Here is a 22,911-nt window from a genome sequence, read left to right on the forward strand (position 1 = left end):
TGTTAATAGAAAAAGACAAAACTCACCACCAATGAAGAAGGAAAACAAAAGTGGAATTTTGTATTTAATAAAATTCAGAAGAGATCTAAGGAGAAGCACTGACCATACAGTACAGTGGTCGCTGGTACGGCCGTGTGGACTTACCAGATTAAGAAGCGTCAAGTACTTCCACTGGGCACCATCCTGAAATATTTTATATTGCTTCTGATCCTTTCCATGACGTGGGATGTAGTAATTGAGGAAGACGTACCAGTTCAAAACAAGAAAGTGGTATATGCACGTGCAAGTCTTCATCACGGCTTCCTCTGGCCAGGGCACTAGATTCCTGCGGTCACTTCTTTGTAGTGTCCTTCCGTGAGTCACAGATCAACTCCTAGGCAGTCTGGAGAGCTGTAAAACACACCCCTTTGGGGTTCAGAGTTCCACTTCAGGCCGAAGCTTTGCTTCTCTCTTAGGCAATAGCCCTGATAAACTTGGGAAAAAGGATTAGTGCTGGTTTTCAGAGTCCTGTTTACATAATGATAATCTGAGGATTTGCATTTATTTTAACATAGTAGCCTTGGAGGGGGATGAGAAGCAAGAGTTGCCCTTTGCACTATTTGACTAGGGCACTGGAGCAGCAGTGGCATGGTTAAACCACCTTATTATGAAATACCAGTAGCTTTAGCTAATAAAACACTCTCCTGGCCCAACTAACTCTCTTTTCATTTGGGAAGAACAGGAAGCTGCAATATAATATCTCTTTGAAAGAAGCAGGTTGATAAACCAGGAGGTGGAGCCTGGGTATGTCGAGGGCAAGAATCAAGGTAAGGAGGAAAGGAAAGAGTGCGGCAATCTTGCTCCTGAGATTGCCAACCTTTGATTATCCAGAGAACCCTCAAAGGTTTCTCTTGTTTTGGTTTTCTGTTGTTTGGTTTTGTTTCAGTTCAGTGTCTTTAACCTAGATAACTAAGAGTCCCCAGGCACTCCTTGCACATGAGCGTTCCTGTGCCAAGAGGCACGAAGCCTGGGAAGGGATCTGTGGCCTTGGACCCCACATACCTGAGGGTAAACAGTGCTGGGGAAGGCAAGGGTCTCTGTACTGCCTTGGAGGGGATGAGACATGGTTGGACTGGGCAGAGCACAGCAGTGGCCCTGCCTCAGCCTCAATAGGGGAGAACAGAGGGACCACTGGAAGTGCCAAGCCTTGTGACATCACCAGCTTGTCTCCCTGGGCAACCGACTAAGAGGGTTGAGCAAATTCCTCAGAGAAAAGCTCCCAATGCAGTTATGTAAGTCCGCTGTTGGTGCTATTGCTGATTTCACCAGGGCTCCCAAGAACCAGGAGAAGGAACTGCAGGGGGAACCTGTACAGCAAAACAGAAACAGAACCAAGCCTGGGGTCTAAGAGTCTGGACTTCGCAGATCAGGAACCATAGACGGGAGGAAAGCAAACCTGAGCCAGCACCTGAGGGTCTGCATGTAACCACGTCCTAGTCTGCAACAGAACACCACAAACTGGGTGGTTGATAAACAGCAGAAATTTATTTCTCACAGATCTAGAGGCTGGAAGACCAAGACAGAGATGCTGTCAGACAGTGTCTGCTGGGGGCCCACATTCTGGTTCACAGATGGCCATCTTTTCACTGTGTCCTTGCATGAAGGAATGGGCAGATGAACTCCCTCGGTCCTCTTATCAGGTCAAGAATTCCATTTACGAAAGCTATGCTCTTATGAGCCAATCATCTCCCTCCACCCTCCACACCCTAGTACCGTTGCTTTGGGGGTTGGGATTTCCACACATGAATTTCAGATTCTAAGAGCAAATCATTCCCCAAAGACAGCGTGATTCAGGTTTTGGGTGACATATTGCTCTGTACAAAATTCTGTGACCTGTCCTAAAATTAGTAAAATAATAATGGCAGCTAATACTTTTACAGCACTTAACTATTTGCCAGACATCATTCCAAGGCCTTACATGTTAACTCATTTAACTCTTTAAACTCCTCTATGAGGTTAGTACTGCCTTTGTATTCCTTGGCAGATGAGGAAACAAAGACCCAGACTGCCAAAAGGTTGTGTCCAACAACGAGTTAAGAGGCAGAGCTGTGTCTGTGCTGTAATCAGTGAACCTGGAACGAAGAAACAAGGTCTGCTCTGCATGCCCCCAAGTCCCCTTTCCAATATTCTCACCCTTTCTTCTGAGTCTCTTTTACTCCTTTATCTTTCCATCAGAAAATTCTCTCAAAAAAGGAACAGAAATGTTTTGAAACTTGGTGCACATATGAGCTATCATGCTAGGTCTCCACGAGCATTTCCATTTTAGATATTGTAGCTCTGGAGATTTTGCCCCTTTATACAAAAATCTCAAAAATAATTCTGCAGATGGGTAAAGATTGAAGCCAAGATTGGAAGGGGTGGGGGGTGGATAAAGACCCACATCTCTGAAATGGGTGTGTCAAAACCTAGAGACTGGCCTTTATACTGCCAAGAAGTTTTTCCTTGTTCTTGCCTCAACACCCACAAAGGAGAACTCTCATAAATATTGATGTGATTATTTAATTTGATTTGCAAGATATTCAGTGTTTGACATTAGCATCCAATTAATTGTTAGCATTTTAATAAATGGTAACCTAATACATACATATGAGGATCCATATATAAGAACTATGTAACTTTTAAACTCAACATCTGCATTTTCTTATAAAACTTTCCATAAAAGTGTTGCCAAATGGAGACTCTGGCCCAGTGCTGTCGTGCACACCTGTAATCCTAGCAGCTAGGGAGGCTGAGGCAGGAGGATCTCAAGTTTGAAGCCAGCCTCCGCAACTTAGCAAGGCCCTAAGCAACCTAGCAAGACTCTGTCTCTAAATAAAGTTTTAAAAGGGGCTGGGGATGTGGCTCAGTGGTAATCACCCCTGAGTTTAATTCCTAGTACAAAAAAAAAAAAAGAGAGACTTTGGATTGTGAACACATTCACAACATAATTTGTACCCTTGGGTGAACAACCAGGTATATTTTAATGGAGCAGTTTGGCAGTCTGTCCCTACCATTGAAACCAGGTAGAGCTTTGGAGAAAAATTAATATCACCAGTTAGCTACACAATATCATGAACTAATACATCTTAAGTGTGCTCCTTGCCTGTCTTTCTCCTTTCTTCAAGAATGTGGAAGGCTGATGTTGAGAAATGGAATTATTCACTATCTTAAATTAAAAGACAAATATGGCAGAAATTTAATAGTTTTACACTGGAAATATAAAAAATATAACCATAAGCATGTTTCATACTTTGATTTGCATAATACACATTTAACTTGACTAGTAAAAGTGATGTTCTTAACAATTCTCTACCCTGTAGGGGACTGAAGCACTCTTGCTTAATTTCCCAAGTATTTATTGAACAATTACTATTTGCAGGAGACTAGCTAGATGGAGGGGCATTCCTGAGGACTAAGAGAGACGGGACCCTTGTGGGGTGCGGTGGCACACACTTGTAATCCCAGCTGCTTGGGAGGCTGAGACAGGAGGATGGTGCGTTCAAAGCCAGTCTCAGCAAAAGCAATGTGCTAAGCAACTCAGTGAGACCCTGTCTCTAAATAAAATACAAAATAGGGCTGGGGATGTGGCTCAGTGGTTGAGTGCCCTTGAGTTCAATCCCTGGTACCCACTCCCCCAGAGAGAGAGAGAGAGAGAGAGAGAGAGAGAGAGAGAGAGAGAGAGAGAGAGAGAGAGGCAATCCCTGACCTCATAGAGTTGGTATTCTAGCAGGGGAGACAGATGCTAAGCAAGAACAAAGCCAGGTGTTAATTCGTAATTATGGAAACTTCTGCAAAGGGAAAACACAGGGGGATCATGGAAGGAACAGCCGATTCAGAGGTGGGTGGCTGGGGTGCAGGAAGCTGGCCCTCAGGAAGCCACGCTCAGTGCTCTCTCAACCCAGCCAACATGCTCTGACTGGTCTTCATGCCTCCTCAGTGACTCCTCTTTGCCAGCAACTCTGCGCTGGTGCTTCCCAGAGAGCTGGTCCCTCACTGCTCTTCTCAAGGTGTATATTCACCCTAGTGATTTTATCCACGATCATAGTTTCAACCACCGCCTTTATCACCACCAACTCTAGTCCTCTAGATCAGATCTCTCCCTAATCCTTCCAAGTTCAAATATATCTTCAACTACCTGCCATTGGACATCCTCTGAATGAGGCAGACACACCTCAAACTCTAGGTGTCTAAAAAGGACAAACTTCCTTTCCCCACACCTGGCCTTTCTTGTCTGTTTCTCTGTCTTGGGTGATGGCTCCATCATCTACCTGAGAGGCTTCCCCATCTTCTCTCTCTCCTTTATTCCCCAAGTCCAAATTCTGCCAGTTCAGGCCCAGAGAAGTCCCCTTCTTCCCATCTTTTCGATAACCTCCCTGGTTCAAGTCTTCATCTCTTGCCAGTACCATGGCAACTGTCTCCTAATTGGTTTTCCTGAGTCTAGTTTTATCCCTTGGATCTGTGCTTCACAAGGTTGGGGGATGTAATTCTTTCTGAAATGCTACATTTGTCCTTGGCTTATGTCCCTTTACCACATCAGCATCACCAACAGGAAAATATCTGAGTTTGGGAATTTTAAGACCCTCCTGCACCTGGCTGGGGTACTTTCTCCAGCCTCATCTCCTGTCTCACAATTGATGTTCCTTCTCGAAGGCCACACTGGCACAGCCTCCCACCCAAGCCTGGCCAGACCACACCCAGTGCCTTTTCTCCTACTGTCTCCTCTTCCTGAGGGCCTCTCTTAACGAGTTTTTAACTGGTTATCTCAGAATCATCCTCCAAAATGCAGCCCAGCAGTTTCCTTCTCCAGTAACCCTTCCTGAACCTCTCCTCAACCAGGCCATGTTTCATAAACCCCCTTAATGCCTATGAATCTCTGCAAATTGCGTGATGATTAGAAGATCATCTTCTTTTTTTTTTAAGATGCCATTATCTCTTAAGATTCAGAGATGCTGTGTTTGAATTCCCAGAACTTAGCAGAGTGCTGGGCACAGAGTAAACCCTTCTTAAATATCTGTTGAATAAGAAAATAAATAACCTAATTTAAAAATGTGCAAAGGACCTGAACAGATACTTCTCAAAAAACAAGAACAGAAAACAACAACAAAAAAAGACATAATGGACGACAACAGGTATAAGAAAAGATGTTCCACACTATTAATCATCAGGAAAGTGCAAATTAAAACCGCACAGAGCTGTCACTTTATACCTGTCAAATAACTATTATCAAAAAGATCAACGAAAGTGAATATTGGTGAGGATGTGGAGAAAGGGGAACCCTAATGCACTCTTGCACTGCTGGTGGGAATGTAAATTAGTGCAGTCATGGCAGTAAAAAGTAGGGAGGTTCCTCAAAAAGTTAAAAATGGAACTATATATGATCCAGAAATCCCTCTACTGGGTATGTACCCAAGGGAAACGAAATCAGAATGTGGAAGATACCTCCTCACTTCTAAGGTCATTGTACCATTATTCACAAGAGCATGACATGGAATCATCCTAAGTGTCAAACGATGGATCAACGAATGGAGAAAATGTGGTATGTATGGGACAAATATTGCAACACTATTATTCAGCCTACAAAAGGAAAGAGATCCTGCCATTTGCAACAACATGGGTGAACCTGGAGGACATTGTGTTACATGAAATAAACCAGTGGTGGAAAGACTGATCTCACACCTGGAATCCAAGAAAGCCAAATGCATAGAGGCAGAGAGTAGAAAGGTGGTTAGTGAGGGCGGGCGGTGAGGACAGGGGGAAGGACGTGACATTTCAGCGCAGAGGAATAAGTTCGAGAGGTCTCTTCTACATCATAGGGACGTATATTTAATAACAGTGTATTGTGTGCTTGCAAATTACGAGAGTAGCCAGGCATAGTGGTGCACGCCGGTAATTCCAGTGACTCAGGAGGGTGAGGCAGGAGGATTACAAGTTCAAGGCCAGCCTCAGCAACTTAGTAAGACCCTGTCTCACAAGAAAAAAAAGGGGGCGGGGCTGAGGATGTAGCTCAGTGGTGGAGCATCTTGGGTTTAATCCCCAGTACTGCAAAAAAAAGAAAAAGGAAAAAAAGATGCTGAGAGTAGATTTTAAGTGTTCTCACCAAAAAAAAAAAAAAAAAAAAAAAAAAAAAACAGTGTGAAGTAATGCATATGCTAGTTATCTTCATTTAGCCATTAGATAACATATGCACATTTCAAAACATCCTGTTGTACACCAGAGATGTTCACAATTTTTATCAATTCAAAAATAAATAATTAAAATGAAAATATCTGTTGATTAAATGAATATATGAATGCTGGGCATACCTGTCTACTGAGCCCTGATGACAAGACTGGCTTATTCATTAAAAAACTATTAAGTTCAGAGTGTCCAGCAGGTGGATTCAAGGCAGGAAGCAGAATCCTAGGAGGAGTTAAGTCACAGGTAGCCTATGCCCTAGACGAACTTGCAGTCAAATGGTGAGACAGGTATATAAACAAAAAATTATAGCATGATGTGATAAGTACTATAATAGAGGTATGCATAAACTACTAATGGAATCTAAATTATCCTGCACATTATTCTGTCATTTTAAATATGCAGAAGATGGAGCTACAGATAAATGCATTGCATAGGCCAGGGAGACTCCAGATTCCAGGCAGGAGAAGATAAAGCTTAAAGTCATCTCGCGGAATACGGGAGTCATGGCACCAACACAGATAAACATCTTGCCTGGTAGAGATAAAACCCACTTCCAGACCAGCCACCAAGGGACAGATACACAGTGCAGAGAGGGACCTTGGGCTCAAGTCTGAGCCTGGACATGTGGTACCACCTAGAGTTAGTCAGCCATCAGCCTCACTGGGGGTCAGTATGGTTTGGATCTTAAATATCCCCCAAAGGCCAGTGTCGAAGGCTTGGACACCAACCTGTGGGGCTACTGGGAAGTAGGAGATGGGGCCTCATGTAATAAAGTTAGGTCACTGGGGGCAGCGATGCACTTGAGGGGGATATAGGAACCCTGACCCCTTCCTCTTTCTGGCTCCTGGCCTCCATGTCTTTTCACTATTGTGTACTGTGCAGTGACAGGCCAAAGCAATATGGCCTAGTGACCATGGACTTAAACTTCTGTAAGTGTCTGCCAAAATAAACCTTTCCTCCTTTAAATTAATTTCTCAGGTATTTTGTCACAGTGACAGGAAACTGGCTAACATAGCGGTGAATTTCCTTATCTGTAATGGGGCTCAAGGAATCTAGAGGGGTGATCATTTTGCCGCCCAAAGGTGCAACATGAACTGAGCTAAGGAACTGTTGAACTAGGGCTTCTGAAGAAATTGGAGGGAAGCCCTAAGCCCACACAGATACCCTGCCACACCCATGTAGACCACAGAGCCGGCCACAGTGGAAGGTTCTGGAAGGTGATGATCACACATAAACAAGTGTATGCTGAAAAGGAAATGGGGATGTCTGGGCACAGATTATGAGATTATGGTGAACAGGTCTGAGGAGTGTAGTTTCATTCTGACACAAGGGAGAGACTCCCCAGCTACTGTACTAAGCAAACAACTACCAATGAATTCCAATAATTTTAAGCTTCAAGACCAGATAAGCCAGCAGGACCAGTCCTCCTCCACTCACCCTCTCAGCCTACAGAGACCTTCTGAAATGGTCTCTTCCTCCGCAGCCTCAGGAGCTCACTTAACTCGGTCTCTCTTTGGGGAAACAGTTTCACCATTAAATTCTCAGATGAGGGGGCTGGCTTTCTTTGCAGGACCACTAGCCGATGCAGCCAAGAGGACTCTGAGCTCCTCAGCACAACACGTGGTGTCAGGAAACTACAGATGTGAGTCAGAATTTGATGTTTGCTTGAATCGATTCTGCCACTGTGGTATTCTCGGGTATGCTTAGGGGGTCTCTTGGGCCTCCTGATTATTCTCTCCCAGCTCCGTTTGTATTTCCCTAAAACCACCCGCTGTCTCTGAATTAATACCACATTCACTGCCTTCTGAAGCACCTCTCCCCAGGCAAAGGAGGTGATTCTGGAAACAGAAGTGTGTATGGGGCCCAGCTAAAGTCAAGGTGCAGGGAGACCCGGATCTTCCTTCCCTGGGAGCCCTGATCCCCGTGCCGGGTGAGGCGGTGGACCTTTTGGGTTATTTGTGTCCAATTCAAGAGGACTTGTTTTTCTCAGAGGCCACTGTGACTTCCCCGCTTTTCAAAAACTAGAACTTTCAGGAAAGGGCCCCCGTCTGAAGTCTTGTTTGTTGAGAACATGTGTGGGTTTCCAACCACCAAACTAAGCCAATGCCGAAGGGCAACAGGACTTGTTTTTTGAGTTGTTTTTTATTTTAGTATTTTTTATGAGTCTATAATAACCCTCTTCAACCACCACTGTGCCCAGGCATTAGGAAAACTGATTCCCATCTGCCTTCCTCTTTGATCTCCAACTTCACTTTTACAGAGGAACGCAGTGTGTGGTCATCTTCCTAGACTCACTCAGGGAGAGAGCTCTCTGTCAGTAAGTTTTCAAGCTGCCTTTTGAGTTAAAAGGCCAAAGAACTCTTCCTGTTTACAAGCATGATATTGACTCACCTTATTTAAAGAGTTTAGATTAAAGGAAAAAAACAAAGCTGGAGGTCTGTTAGTTCAACCTCTTCATCTTCCAGATGAGAAAATTAAAGTTCAGAGAGGTTGAGGGACTTGCCCCAAGTCACACAGCTATTACTGCAGGGGCAAGGACCAGAACGTAGATCTCGTAACAACTAGGTCAGTGTGCTTTCATGTTGTTGTTGATGTTGTTGTTTTAATTATACTTTTTTTTTTCTTTTATCCAAGTTCTAGGATTTTCAAGTGAATTTCTCTTGTGTGAATTAGTTTGTAAGTCACTTGATTATGTGAGATCTGATGAAGTTGTTAAAGAGAAACTGTCTGCCCAGAAAAACCATTTTTAGACTGTCAGATTTCACATTTTCTACATCTCTGGTAATCAGAAATGTGTAATTTTTCTCATAATGTAACTCAGGTATTTCAAAATAGACTTCTACATCCTGAATTAATCATTAAAATTCCAAAAATATTCGATACTGGCCAATCAGCACTTTCCAGTTTCAAGGCTTTGAAACTCTGGTGTGAAATTCATCATAAGAACAGAGTCAATTAAGCTCTGTTTTCTTTTAGCAGTCTATATAGAAAAACATGACTCTTGTGTAGTCATATATGTGAATGGCACTTTGTTGATTTTCAACCTAACGCCTCTATTATTTGTTGAAGAATTTGTTGAAGTCTCTAAAAATAATAACTATGGATTAGTCTATCTCTCCTTTCAGCTCTATTAGTTTTTGCTTTATGTATTTTGAGACTCTGTTGTTTGGTTCATACACCTTTAGGATTGCTATGTCTTCCTGGTGGATTAACCATTTTAGGTATGTAATGTGCCTCTTTGTTGCTGGTAAGCTTCTTTGTTCAAATAAAGTATACTTCATGTTACATAATAAAGCTATTCTTTTTTAAAATCAAGGCTTACAAAATATACATGATATTTCTCCACATAATTGTTGCAGATTTTATAGCAATTTTTTTGGTTTGCAAAAAAGAGGTACTACCATTATATGAAGCATTTTTTAAAAATTGTATCAGTACTACTTACAAATCATTTATTATTAAATCTCTTTGGTGTAAGATTAGGAAGCATGGAAACACTTGTGAATATACATTAATGCAGTGGCTACAATTATGCTGTAAAACATGGTATTTTTCACTACTTTTTCTGTCAGTCTGTTTTGTTTAAATTAAAATGAGTTTCCTGTATACAGCATATAGTTGGAACATGTTCCGTGGGTTTTATACAGTGGTCCAATATCTGCCTTACAATTGGTATACTTAGATCATTTATATTTAAGGTAGCTGTTGATAGGTTAGGACTCTTCCTCTGAATTACTTGTTTTGCTGTGTTTCCTGTTTCTGATATCTCTGGTCTCACCTTCCTTCATGCGACGTGAACACTTTTTAGAATTCCTTCCTGAGTTACTCATAGTGTCTGTATCTCTTGTACAGTTTTCCTAGTGGACGCTCTGGGTGTAACAACACATATACAACCTATTGCATTCTCCGGATGCTGAAGTCTGACCGCTTCCAGGGGTGTGGACTCCTTGCTTCTACATTAATCCCTCCCTCTTCTCCCTTTCAAACTTCTCAGCCTGGACTCTCAGATGGTGCTCTCATTTTTGTACTTGTTATTAAGTATCATGCATGAAACTCGTGAGAAGAGCAAGTCGATCACTGTTCCATATTTCTGTCCCTTGCGTAGTTCCTCTGTCTCTCCTAAGGCTTTAGATCTTCTTTTATGTCTTCCAGGCTGAGTGACTTCCTTTAACTCTTCTTTAAGGGTAGGTCTGCTAGTTCTCATCACCTGAGAGTGTCGTTACTTACCTTTGACTTCGGAAGAATACCTTTGTAAGATAGAGGGTTCGTCCTGGGCTCTCCTAGCCCTGGCTGGGGGCTGCACCATCCTTTAGGCCCCTGGGGCCTCAGGGGTGAAGTGTGCAGCTATTTCCATTTGTGCTTCCCATGGTTAAGGTGTATTTTGGGGGGGCTGCTTTCAGAAGTTCGTTTTTAGTTTTTGGAAGTTCAGTGATGGTATGCTGAGCCATATTTGAAAATATTTCAGTTTCTTAAATCTGTAGGTTTATGCCTTTCATCAAGTCTGGGGAGTTTTCTTCCATGATGTTTTTTTCAAATGCTCTTTCAACCGCGTTCTTCCTCTGTTCTCCTGTGGGACTCCCATGATGTGACCTTTTTTCCTCTTTTTTTTTTTTTGGTTTCTCACCAGTCCCCTCTTTTTGTTTTTGGCCTATTTTTTTTCTGATCTTTAGACTGGCAAATGCCGTCCATGCACACGGAAGTTCTTTGATTCTGTGCTCTGTGTTTCCATCCTGCTATGTGAAGTTGTTATTTCTGTTATTATGATTTTCTCAGTTCTATAATCCCCCTTGGGTCTTTTTTATAACTTCTATTTCTTTGCTGATATTTTCTATTTTTCAATTATTTCAAGAGATTCATAATTGGTCATTGAGCTTTGTTTTCATAACTGCCTTAAAGTCTTCACTGGATAAATCTAGCATTCGACTCATCTATGTTATGTTAATTGATGGCCCTTTTTGTTGTTGTCATTCAAGATGTTATTTTTAGCTGGGCAAGGTGGCTCATGCCTGAAATCCTAGCAACTCAGCAGGTTGAGACGGGAGGATCAAAGCTCAAGGCCAACCTTAGCAACTAAGGGAGACCCTGTCTCAAAATAAAAAGGGCTGGGGTATGACTCAGTGGTAGAGTCCCCTCCCTGGGTTAAATCTCTAGTATCTAATAATAATAATAATAATGTGATGTTTCCTCATTCTTGATATGATAGCTGCTTTTTAATTATATTTTGGACATATTGGCTATTGTCTTAGGAGACCCAATGTTACATTTGAATTTTGTAATTTAGCAGTTAGTCACCCTGCACAGGGATCTTGATCTGACTTTTGTAGGCCAAGGTTCTGATGACAATTAAATTTTCTGAGCCTGTTAACAATACTATTTTGACTGACTTGACTTATTGGTGCCACAGGGGCCCTAGTATAACAACCAACTGTCTCTGGACATTACCAAAAATCCCTCTGGGGAGAAAATCACTCCTAGTTGTGATCCACAAGGCTGAGGGGTGCACTTTGGGATCTTCTCCATGTTTTCAGGCTTCAGCTCCTTCCCTGGGGAGAGGAAAAGGCTTTCTTTGCCTCCTCCTCCATCTGCCCACTCTTGCACTCAATGACGATGCTGATAAGTGGATCCTATCATGGGGCAGGATTGGATTTCCTGCATAATCCAACTCAGATTAATCCAGCCCTTAATGAACAAGTGGCCTTTATTAAAGAATTGCAGCTATCGAATTTCAAAGTGAAATCTTTCTAGAATCAAATACATACACTTACATTCAGAGGTAAGATAGGCTTGCCAAAGATCATTATCAGAGACATCCTTTATCGCTTGTTAGTTGGTTTTCTTATTTCTACATTGCTGAAATGACATCACGTGACCTTTCGAAAGTTTTTGCTTTTCTGCCTGGAAACATGGGGTAGTGTTTCATAAAAACAAGGAACAGGTTGTGGGGCTTGTAAAAATCCCCTTATCTTGAAAAACAAAAACAAAAAGGTTAAAAAAAAAAAAAAAAAAAAGACCTACCTGATGGTTCACTGCAGAGTTGTTTTGGTTGATCATTTACTGCCGGTGAATAAAAATGCTGTCCTGAACCTGCGTGGAAGAGAAGGAAGCCTTATGGGTCACTGTTCACAGGAAGGTCTCACCTGTTGGCCCCTTTGGCTTCTCTGCTCCCCACGCAGTCACTTTTCTTGCACGTTAATTATTCATCTGGAACGGCTTCACGTCACTTGGTTGGTCGGGGCTTGTGTATGCTCACTGAGTATCTTCCATCAGTCTCCTCCAGAGTGCTAATGGTGTTTTTGGCTACTCAAACTGATCTCAATTTGTTTTATGGGTACCCCAAATAAATGACATAAAAGAAAAACAGCCCCTCTTTCTTATCTTTGCCAAAGTAGAGTTCTTTGAACATGGCCTGCTGGGGATCAGGATGCTGTGCAGATTGTGACCTGCCAGCACGGAAGTACCGCTAGTTATCAACTGGTGAGAGCAGCCGGGTCCTGGCCCTCAGCTCCAGCCCCCAGCCCCTTGTCCACTGTGTCTTGAAAGATATCACAGCTTTTTCCATGACATTCTGCCGTTTCTTTCTTCTCTCTCCACCTTGTAAGACTCAGAAGGAGCCATGTTAAAAGGACTTGGAAGAAGCCTATGTCCAGAGGAGATGAAGTGTGACTACTGGACTTCAAGACTCTTCTCCAGTACCACGGCCTTGTCACCGACGAACTTACTTGAATTGCTGGGGAGCTGATTGAGAGGCTCAGCTCTCAGCAGCACCACGTCAACCCTCCAATTACCAAAGTCGCCCTCCCTACTTTTGTGGCAAGGGATAAATAAATAAATAAATAAATTTGTATAAATGTATTTAAATAAATAAATCCGTTTTTCCCTAGTCTTTGGCTTTTTAGTGGAGTTAGCATGAGCATCTGGCTGTTATTTCAAAGCTGGCATCGGCTGCGGAGCTAAGAGAGAAGATTTTGGATCGAGAAGCCAGGGATGCAGTTTCCACCTGGGCGCTGAGGCTCTGTCCTCTACAGTCCCCGACATCCTCTTTGGAACGCTAAGAGGGAAAGGAGGACCCAGGAGATGTTTGCAGGGGCTCTCAATTGCTTTCTGTTATTTAAATGAGGCTGCTACCTGCAGTTCAAATTTGGCTTCTGAAAAAGTATGGACTCCAAAATGAAGTGAGGGAAAATGTTTCCACCAAGTGGCCATCAAGTGAGGTCTTTCATCAGAGCTTCCTGCTGTCCATCCTGGGTGAGTTCTTCCCACTGTGTGGCCAGCGGTGAGTGAGTGAAACTTGGTGTCTCAGTCTCCTCCGCTGTGAAATGGGAACAACAAGAGCACACACCCCAGAGCACGCTGGGCAGACCGAGAGGGGCAGGGGCACTGGGGTGGTGAGCACCCAAGGTGCACTAGGTTTTACGACAGGAAGTACTTGGAGAACATTTCTCTGTACAGCCTCCAACTGGTCTGAGCACCCAGGTGGCTCACAACTAGTACCTCATTTCTAGAAAGTGTTTGTGAGAGCAACTTCTGCTGTATGTTTGTGAGAGCCTGGTGGAGGGTCCAGATCTATCAGTAGCCTTTCTCTTGCTAGCAACCTGAATGCTTTCCAGAAGACCTTGGGAGGGAACAATTTCTAAACATATTTCGCAGTTGTCTGAAGACCAACATTAGCTTTCAAACTGAAGACAAATCTTTACTCTCATTCTGGGGCTTTCCATTGAGACTATAATGACCCAGAATTTCCCACTAGCCCCTACTAAGTTTCTTAGGAATTGAAAAGGGCAAGTGAAATTGACCTTAAGTATCACCAGCTTTCTGAGAGAGAGAGAGAGAGAGAGAGAGAGAGAGAGAAGAAATGTCTCCTTGGGGTGGGAATAAATTCATGCAAATAAGGGAACAGACAACGCTCAATGTTAAGCTGATACCCCTGTTTTAGCCAAGATGAAGACTACATGATAATTCGAAGTATCTTCTGGGTAATAGAAAAAAAAAATCACCTATTTTTCAAATCTTTAAGCCTCGGAAAACTGATTTTGAATGCACAGCCCAAATATTGTCTGCTTAGAAGAAGTTTCTTCTCCAGAAATCTGGTGGTAGGAAAGACTGTTAATCAATGGCGGAGGGAAAGGTGCATGAATGACATAGCCCCAGGGAAGCCTGCTGTATCTTGGGAGCACTTTCTGTTTGAGGAGGGAAATGGCTCTCGTAGCCTCAGCCATCACAGAAAGGGGAAAAAAGAGGTGCTGTGGAAGCTGCTTGGTACTCCAGTTTCTCTTCCCCTGCACTCCCATCTGTGGCTCCGTAGAGGGACAATGGGCAGCTGGGGGTGGCACTTTCTAGTCCCACAGAGGAGAGGATTGCTGGGCCTGGCCCCAGAACCCCTGAGAGGGTGCTGTGTGGGCCCCATCCGTGAGCTCCTGCTGAACAAACCAGAGCAGAACATTCCAGCTTCCCACCCAGAATGAGGGGCATGGACAGAATGTTGGTGTCTCCTCCCTGTCATCCATATGTTGAAATTCCATTCCCCAGTGTGATGGTGTTTGGAGATGGGGCTTTGGGAGGTGATTAGGACAGGAAAGCAGAGTCCTGGGATTAGCACCCTTGTAAGAAGAGACACTTGAGAGCTTGCTGCTTCTTTCTCCACCACAGGAGGATAACACCAGGAAGAAAGGCTGTGCCAGGAACCAGTCAGACTGGCCCCTCAGCCTCTGACTGTCCAGCCCCCAGGCCCGAGAAACAAATGTCTGTTGTTCAAGCTCCGTGATGTATAGTATTTTTGTTAAAATCATCTGAATGACTAAGACAAGGAGCACACCAGCTCCCAGTTTCCTCTGTATCCTGAGAGAGAAAGAGGCTTTGTGGGTGACACAGGAAGAATAGATGGTGGACCCATTTGGCTTGGTGAAGCCAAGTGAAGATTAGAACTAAAGGCTCCTTCATCTACCTGAGAAAAGGAATGGAGTAAGGAAAGAAAGGGAATTTACCCCTTGAAGAAATAAGCCTGTCATTATTAGCTATTGGCCATTTTAATTCATTGTAATATATGATTTCATTAATTTGTTAAAGACATCATCCATACAAATAAAAATAAATGCTAACATAGATTAAGCATACCAATGGCCCAAGCAGATACTTTGTACAAAATCTCTCATTGTTTTCTTCTTTACATTATCCTAAAGCAAGAATTATTGTGCCATTTGACAATTGAGAAAGTCACATGTAAGAACAGGAATGGTTAAATAACTTTGCCCAAGGACACGCAATGAATAAATGGCAGAACTTGGACTTAAAGTCATTGTTATCTCACTCAAAAACCCATTATCCTATGAGGACTCTCTGCACTACCTTTGCAACTGTTCAAAAAACCTAACTTACCCTGAAATAAAAGACTTATTTAAAAAAATTCATGACCTACATTGCTCTACTATGCTCTCTTTCCAAATAACACATCCGAGGGTTTTCCTTTGTTGAAATGCTAACTTTCTTAGCACTCTTGAAAAACAGAATGTCGTATTTTCACATCCATGTTCCTTCCAGCATCTACATTCCCCAAGTGCCGTCCTTGTACTTTTCCACGTAAAGCATCTAAAATGGAGCTGGTCACTCGGGACACTCCTAATAAGTGTTGGCTGTCATCATTACCATCATCATCGTCACCATCACCACCACTACCAACCCCTGTACCTTGACAAGTCCTCATTCCTTCTATCTGTACTGGACGTATCGGTAAACATGTGCAGACCCACCAGGCAGTGAGCAGGACCTGGAGTAGGTGTTCAATAGCCTTTTCTGAAATGAATACATTCCTGTGCTCATGATTCAATTTTTTTTAATAATGAATCTTCACCCAGTCATTTTGTCTCTGTTTCTGTTTTTAATTTGCCTTTGCCCTGGGGGAAGAAGAACGTTGCCAGAGTGCTGTCCCCTCCATGACTCTTGACCACTGCGTAGCTTCCATCCAGCCAATGCTTGGGGTCGGGATGCAAAGGACTTCAAGTCCCGTTCCAAGCGTGGTACTCCTCAGGAATATCCTCCCTTTGCTCTATCTCACTTAGATCCAGCTATCCTCTCTGCTGTGCTGAACATCAAGGGAAAAGCTGTCAGTGGGAACAGAATTAATGTGACCTTTATGCTCTATGGACACAATTTTAAAGGGGCCAAATGGTCTTCTCTTGCTGCTTTGTTCAATGTTCCTTATGCCTGTGCACTTTTCCAATAAATGCCAACAAGTGTTTATAAATTCCTGGGCTCTCAGAAGATGGAGGGCACAGACCCAGAAACTTGATGCCAATTCTGCAAAGCCAACCTTGTCCCTGCAGCTTTGCTGACCCATCACACTCTGTGTTCACTGAGGCGGTGGCCTCGTCACATGAGCTTATTCAGCATTTGATGAGGGCACTGTTTTAAATAACACTAGCTCTAGAAATGGCAGGAAGTACCCTCTAAGCTCAGCAGTATCCGCCAGATTTTTCTGCCATGATGGGGGTTTCTGTTTCTGTGTTGTCTGGTATGGAAGTTACTAGGCACATGTAGTCAGTGAGCCCTAGAATTGTGCTAGGGCATGAGGAACTGGATTTTCAATTTTATTAATTTTATTCTTTTTTAATTGATTTGGATTTAATTAGCACCATGTGGTGGGTGGCTACCGTCTGGGGCAGTGCAGCACCTTGAGGTGATAAGTCATCTCAGTTTACCCAGGACTGAGAGGTTTCTTGGTCTTCAGGGCTAAACCTAAACAGTTTCAGACAAACGGGGACAGCTGGTCACACTAAAGCGAATTCCTTTCTAAAATACTTTGGATTTTTGGAAATGACAATTAGACATGAGGCAGTTGTGGTGTAGACTAAAAGGAAGAGAAGGGCAGAGATGGCTAAAGAACCGAACTTTCTTTCTCCAGTAAAACACAGTAAGTGTGAATCGATGAGACAGGGGTTTGATCCTTATGACTGAATCAGTCTATGTAAAGCCCCAGTAAAAATCTGAAGAAGAAAAACACTCACAGGACACTGCCCTCAGTCCACTTCCAGAGCCCAGCAGTAACTGGCGTGAATCCCCCTGGAGAACGAAAGGCTACAGACAGTTCACTGCAGTCCAAGTGCCTTGAATTCCTGATCCCGGCTGAAGATGTGGGTAAGAGCCACCAGAGATGTATCGGGCATCATCTTCCCAGTGAAAGCTTCTGTGTTCCCACATCTCATCTACCTGCCAAACCAGAGCCTGAAACATGCCACTAGAATGCATCCCTTTGAGCTCAGTGGGGTGCTCCATCAGAACACAAACATCTTCTAAGGCAGTCCTAGCTAACTATGTATCAGTACCATACTGTAATTTTTTAGTGCTCAAATTGACCTCAACTATCAAGATCCTGAAGAAATGAAATAAAACAATAGTCTCAAAACCACTTGTGAATACACATCCTCATCATTAATACTTTTGAGTCATGTTCCCTGATGGGCATGCTTGCTGGTAATTATGGTAAAACCATAGATTAATAAACATATTTTTGTATTTTAAAGAAGAATCCTGCCATTACTTTTTATTTTGCTTTATTTACACTTTGCTGTTCTCACATCTCTGGAACATTGGACCTAAGTGAGCACCTATGTTAAGTTATAAGACAAGTCTCCCTTATCAGAAACGCTGGGGACCAGAAGTGCTTTGGATTCCAGATTTCTCCAATTTTGGAATATCTGCATAGATTTTAATGGTTGAGCATTTCTAACCTGAAAATCCGATATCCGATATCCGAGCATCTTGTCAGTGCTCAAAATTTCCGATTTTGGAGCATTTCCAATTTCAGATTTTCGAATTACATATGTAATTATGAATATATACAGACACAGTTGCTGAGATAAATATGAGATTGAAATCGAGCCCTTCAGGCTAGTTTCGTTTTTGTTGTTCTTGTTGTCTTGCTTTGTTTTTGTATATTTTCTTAAGGAGCCCATTTATTTAGAATTTTTCTGGTCAAACGTCATTGTGCCTAAGAATTACTTGGGAATCTTGTTTAGAAAACAGAATTCTCCATCCCACCCCGTGAGATTCTGCTTTACTTTGTCTGAGGAAGGGTCAAGAATCAGCGTTTGCAATCAGATTCCTCCCTCAACCCCATGCAGGCTGTCCAGGATCAGGCTGTGTTCACACCCCCAAAACTATGGAAAGAGTGGAAATGGTTGATCATCAAAGCAACCTTGACCCTGAGTAACACCATCCAGGCTTTATGACCCGGTGACCACTGCTCAGAATAGGATCTTCGTTTTGGAGCTGATAGGAACCAATAGAGCAAGGGGGAGGTGGGCGTGGTGTGGGCGTGGGCCTGGCGTGGGCGTGGCGTAGGCGTGGGCATTATGCAGGTGTGTGCAAATGCACCACCATGCTTCCAGGTATGAAACTAAACATTTAGTATTGGTCTTCCTTTTCTCTATCGAAGAGGGAGCTTGTTTTGAGTATGCCTATTTTTAATAAACTAAAGACTTTGGAAAGTACACCTGGTAAATCTTATATCTTCAAGAATTGTTTCTAAATTTGGGTCTCATTAATAGATGTGCCATTTTTTTTTTTTTTTTTTTTTTTTTTTTTTCCTCCTCAAAGAAGAATTGTTTCAATTGCACTTCTTGGTTCATGGTGTTCACAGTGAAACCTAGGTCAAGTGTGAATCTTGATTCTTGGACAAACTTATTACTGGATACCCAAAGAAGAATTCAAGTACTCTATGAAGGTACATTTTGCTACTTTCAACAGACGAGTTACATAATTTGCAGGGAGAAGCTTGGACAATTTATTTCCTAGAAGGCTTTTAAGGTCCAGCAAATATACTCCACATAGGTGATCCTACTCAGGACATCCTCAACATACACAATTCTGCCTGTACCCTGGTGTGAAAACAGAGTGCTAAAGGTAAGACCCTAGATAGAAATAAAAGAACAAATCAGCACAGATTTTTCATATACAGTTGCAGTGCAGTTTGTTAAACTTTTACCATTCTCATTTCTTGTGAGAAATGATTTTAAAAGAATGATCTTGAAAAGTCAGTAAACATAATTGGTTAGATAATTTAATTTCTTTCTCTTTGCTAATAGGAATTTCATTTGGCAAAGTATAGCAAGTATGTGGGAGCCAGGCATGGTGGTGCACATCCGTAATGCCAAATACTAGAGAGGCTGAGGCAGGAGGATAACAAGTTCAAGACCAGCCTCAGCAACTTAATAAGGCTAGATCTCAAAATAAAATAAAAAGGGCTGGGGGTGTGGCTCAGTAGTAGACAGTTTAGAATCCATCCCGAGGACTACCAAAAAATAAATAAATAAATAAAAGGAAAAGAAAAGAAAAGCAAATATGTTTGTACTAACCACATTCTGCTTCTTTCTGCATCTCTAACACATTGTGTACAATTGTCCACTGTGATCACTTTGAAATGCTCCCTACAGACTGTGTCATGAAAGACCATGGTAGCAGGCTTCAGGCAGACCCACATGATGTAAGAAAGGTGGATCTCCTGTCACTCCATTTCAAGTAATTAAAGTTTGGATCTTTAGCGTCCTCCCAAAAGCTCGTGTGTTAGACAATGCAGGAATGTTCAGAGATGAGATGATCAGATTACAAGAGCTGTAACCCCATCAGTGGATTAATCCACTTGATGGATTAATAATTTGCATGAAATACTGGGTGGTAACTGTAGGCAGGCAGGGTGTGACTGGTGGAAGTAGGTCACTGGGGGATCTTTGGACTATATCTTGTCTCCCGCCCCAGCAACTTTCTTCCACCCCACCCTTTCACCCATGATGTTCTGCCTCATCTCAGGCCCAGAACAATGGAGTCAGCAGACAATGGACTGAACCTCTGAAACCATGAGACCCAAATAAACTTTTCCTCCTCTGAGCTGCTCTTCTCAGGTATTTTGGTCACAGTCACAAAAAACTGACGAACACAATCCTCAAGTGTAAATGTGTTATCATTTACTCATTGAAATCTCGTTAGTCTTCAGAAGCAGTATCTTGGAGATTATTTTAATAAAATCATGGGATTTCTGACCAGGAATCCCTGAGATTTGCTACTTTGCTTCCACAGGAAGATCTAGCAGGAAGGGTGTGCCTAAAAAGTTACATGATACAGTGTCCCCTCCTGTTGCTCTTGGGGCACCCCTATCTCTGTTGCCTCCTTTCTTCTGAGGCTATCATACATCATGGTCACGACCCATCCCTCCTCTCTCCTGTGTCCTATGTACGGTGTTCAGTGTTTGCCAGGAATCTCTCAGCTAATTTACTCCCCTGCTGGTTGGACATCTAAAGAACTGTGATGGGTATAGCAGATACATATCAGGCTTGGTCGAATGGCATGATATAGTAGTCGGTGATTTCCCTATTAGTTTGGAGTGTATGAGGGGACGCCCTTCTCTCCCTTCATCCCCACCTACCACTCCCAGCTGGTTCCCACAACTCTAAAAGACTAGGCACTACAACATGTAAAAATATCTGAGATGCTGAGAAGCCCTGCAGACAGAGCTGGGCTGAATATCTGTAAGTTTTCTTCTTTCTCAGGGGATAGGGAAGAATTCTCCTGACTATAAAGACAAGGATAAAGCAGAGTTAGACTCCTGGACTTTGAAAGGGAGAAAGATGGGGGACAGAGGCATTTCTGAATGATGAGGCATCCACCTTGCCAGGGGTGACTCATCATGGGTTCACATGGCTGCAGCTTATCTGGAGAGGTGGGTGTGGCCCAGTGTAACCATGCACTGAGGCTGCAGGTGGCAGGGCACACCTGGGCTTGCTTTGATCTGTGTCTTATTGGATTCCTGTGATCTAGGTCCTCCAGAGTCACTTAGCAGCAGCACTGCCAGGCCAGGTGTATTTTACCAGGGGCCTTCTGACAGCATGAGCCCCATATTGACTGGCTAATCTACTAGTGACTTCTATGGCTGAAAGTTCAGAAAAGTGTAGGCTTGATTAAAGGAGAAGGAAAGGTGCCAGGCAAGTCACTAGGAGGGTTCGGAGACACGTCTGCTGTCACCAGCAGCTCTGCATTTTCCCTCCCCCTCTCCCTCCCTTCCTACCATCCCTGGAAATGGAGCCCAGGGCCTCAGGCATGCAAGACAAGAGCTCTACTACTGAGCTTTATCCCCAGCCTGGTTCTGCAGCTTCTGCCTGCAGGTGGTGTGGCCCCATCTGCCATGCTCAGTGCCTAAAGTAGCCAGAAAGTACCACCTGCCCTAGGAGCTTTTGCAGAAATACCCACGGGCAGTTTGAAAATCTTCAGGATCAAAACAGGAACAAAAATAAATTGCCCTGCGTAGTATTTAAATTCAGAGGCAGGCAACAGGAAGGGAAGATAATTTGGCACTTGGCATTTGGAGTCCAACTCATATGGTGGGCAGGAGGCTCCCAGCAACCCTCTTCATCCTTGACCAAAGCAGTTAATGGTATTAAACGTTTTCATGTGATTTCACACCCAGCTGTATTTGAGTAGACATGTGGCAACCATTTATTGGCACACGGGAGAAACGTTCGGAACAACCAAGTGGCAGTTCTGAGAAGCTACCCGAATCCACCTCCCTGCCGCACACCTCCAAGTCCTCACCCTCTGGGTACTGTTTCTCCGCACTGATGAGCCTCACGTGCTGACCTCTGCATGCCTGCATGGGATGCACCCGGGCCGCCCGCATGTCCTTCCAAGGAAGATGCAGAGCTGGAGCCCGAGCTTGACTTCCGGTGGACCAGGGGATTTCCAGGCCCAGATCACCACTTCACTAAGACAAGCTCCGGCTGGGCGATCAGAAGTGCTCTGTGGCAGAGGAGGGCCACATGGTCCCCTCCCAGGGCCGCGCAAGCCACCTCTGCATCCAAGCCAGTCGTCGGGTAGGGAGGAGGGACACTCACCTGCCAGCTATTTCTCGGAAGGCTTGGCCTCACCTTGTGGGACTTCCTTGGAATGGCTCTCTTCCATTCTAGGAGTGTCAGGACTGAGGATGATAGACAGCTCTTAGCAGGTCTCCCTCGGAGGTTGGTGAAAACTCATTTTGCTTATGAAAGAGCAAGAAAGCTGGCTGGAGGTGGGAGAGCCTCTCAGGCTGGCTGGCTGCTGGGAAGGCTGTCCAAGGTGAGCAGGCACATACCTGAGCGGTGTGTTAGGCAGCAGCAGCTGTCGGGAACCCGGGCGGGGTTGCTGGCAAGAGCCACATTTTTTTTTTTCTTTTTTTTCTGGTGAGTGGGAGTTCAGAGGCCCCTCCCTCCACCATTGGCACCATCCCCCTGGAGAAGGCGTGTGCGGGATTGGGAAATGGAGGAAGGGCGTCCCAGGGTGTCAGTACATGTGAGCGCCTGTGTGGGCGTGGGCATGTGCAAACGCAGTAGCAGGTTTCCCTCTGTGACCTCAGAACTGGTTTTCCTTTCATGACACTTGGATTTTACAAGAGGTTACAAGAGCTGTGGAGTTTTTCTCCCATGAAGTGGCATGAATTAGCTGTGCTTTTCAAAGCGCCTTTTGGAAAGATGCAGGAGTCCTCTTTTATTCCCAAACAAAATCTTATTCCAGAGCCCCAAATTATAGAAGACATCAAAGCAGAGCTGCTCTGATTGGAGTGTGTGCTGGCCCCCAAATCCAAGCCCCCTTCTGAGCCTTCTCTCCATGGCCAGAGAAGTTCAGAGGCACCCATGTGGACTTGGCTCTCCAGAACAAAACTGAACAGACCAGGGGGTGATCCAAAGAGGTCTGGCTTTCAAG

General features: G+C 43.7%; 1 protein-coding gene across 4 annotated transcripts in view; it reads right to left on the reverse strand.

The window, feature by feature from the left end:
- ADTRP (androgen dependent TFPI regulating protein) overlaps window positions 1-22,311 on the reverse strand; it is an 89,987-nt gene extending 67,676 nt beyond the window's left edge. Inside the window, exons 1-2 of one of the 4 annotated variants that reach the window (XM_079147913.1) lie at window positions 22,101-22,311; window positions 145-390 (exon numbers count right to left, since the gene is read on the reverse strand). In XM_079147913.1, coding sequence (XP_079004039.1) covers window positions 145-294 — 150 coding nt within the window. In that variant the 5' untranslated portion in view covers window positions 295-390; window positions 22,101-22,311. Of the gene's footprint in view, window positions 1-144; window positions 406-22,067 lie in introns of all 4 variants that reach the window. The other 3 variants (XM_079147912.1, XM_079147911.1, XM_079147910.1) reach the window with 3 other exon arrangements.
- Window positions 22,312-22,911: the final 600 nt, after the last annotated feature.

This window comes from Sciurus vulgaris, assembly GCF_902686455.1.
Source record: "Sciurus vulgaris genome assembly, chromosome: 7".
Classification (NCBI taxonomy): Eukaryota; Metazoa; Chordata; class Mammalia; order Rodentia; family Sciuridae; genus Sciurus; species Sciurus vulgaris.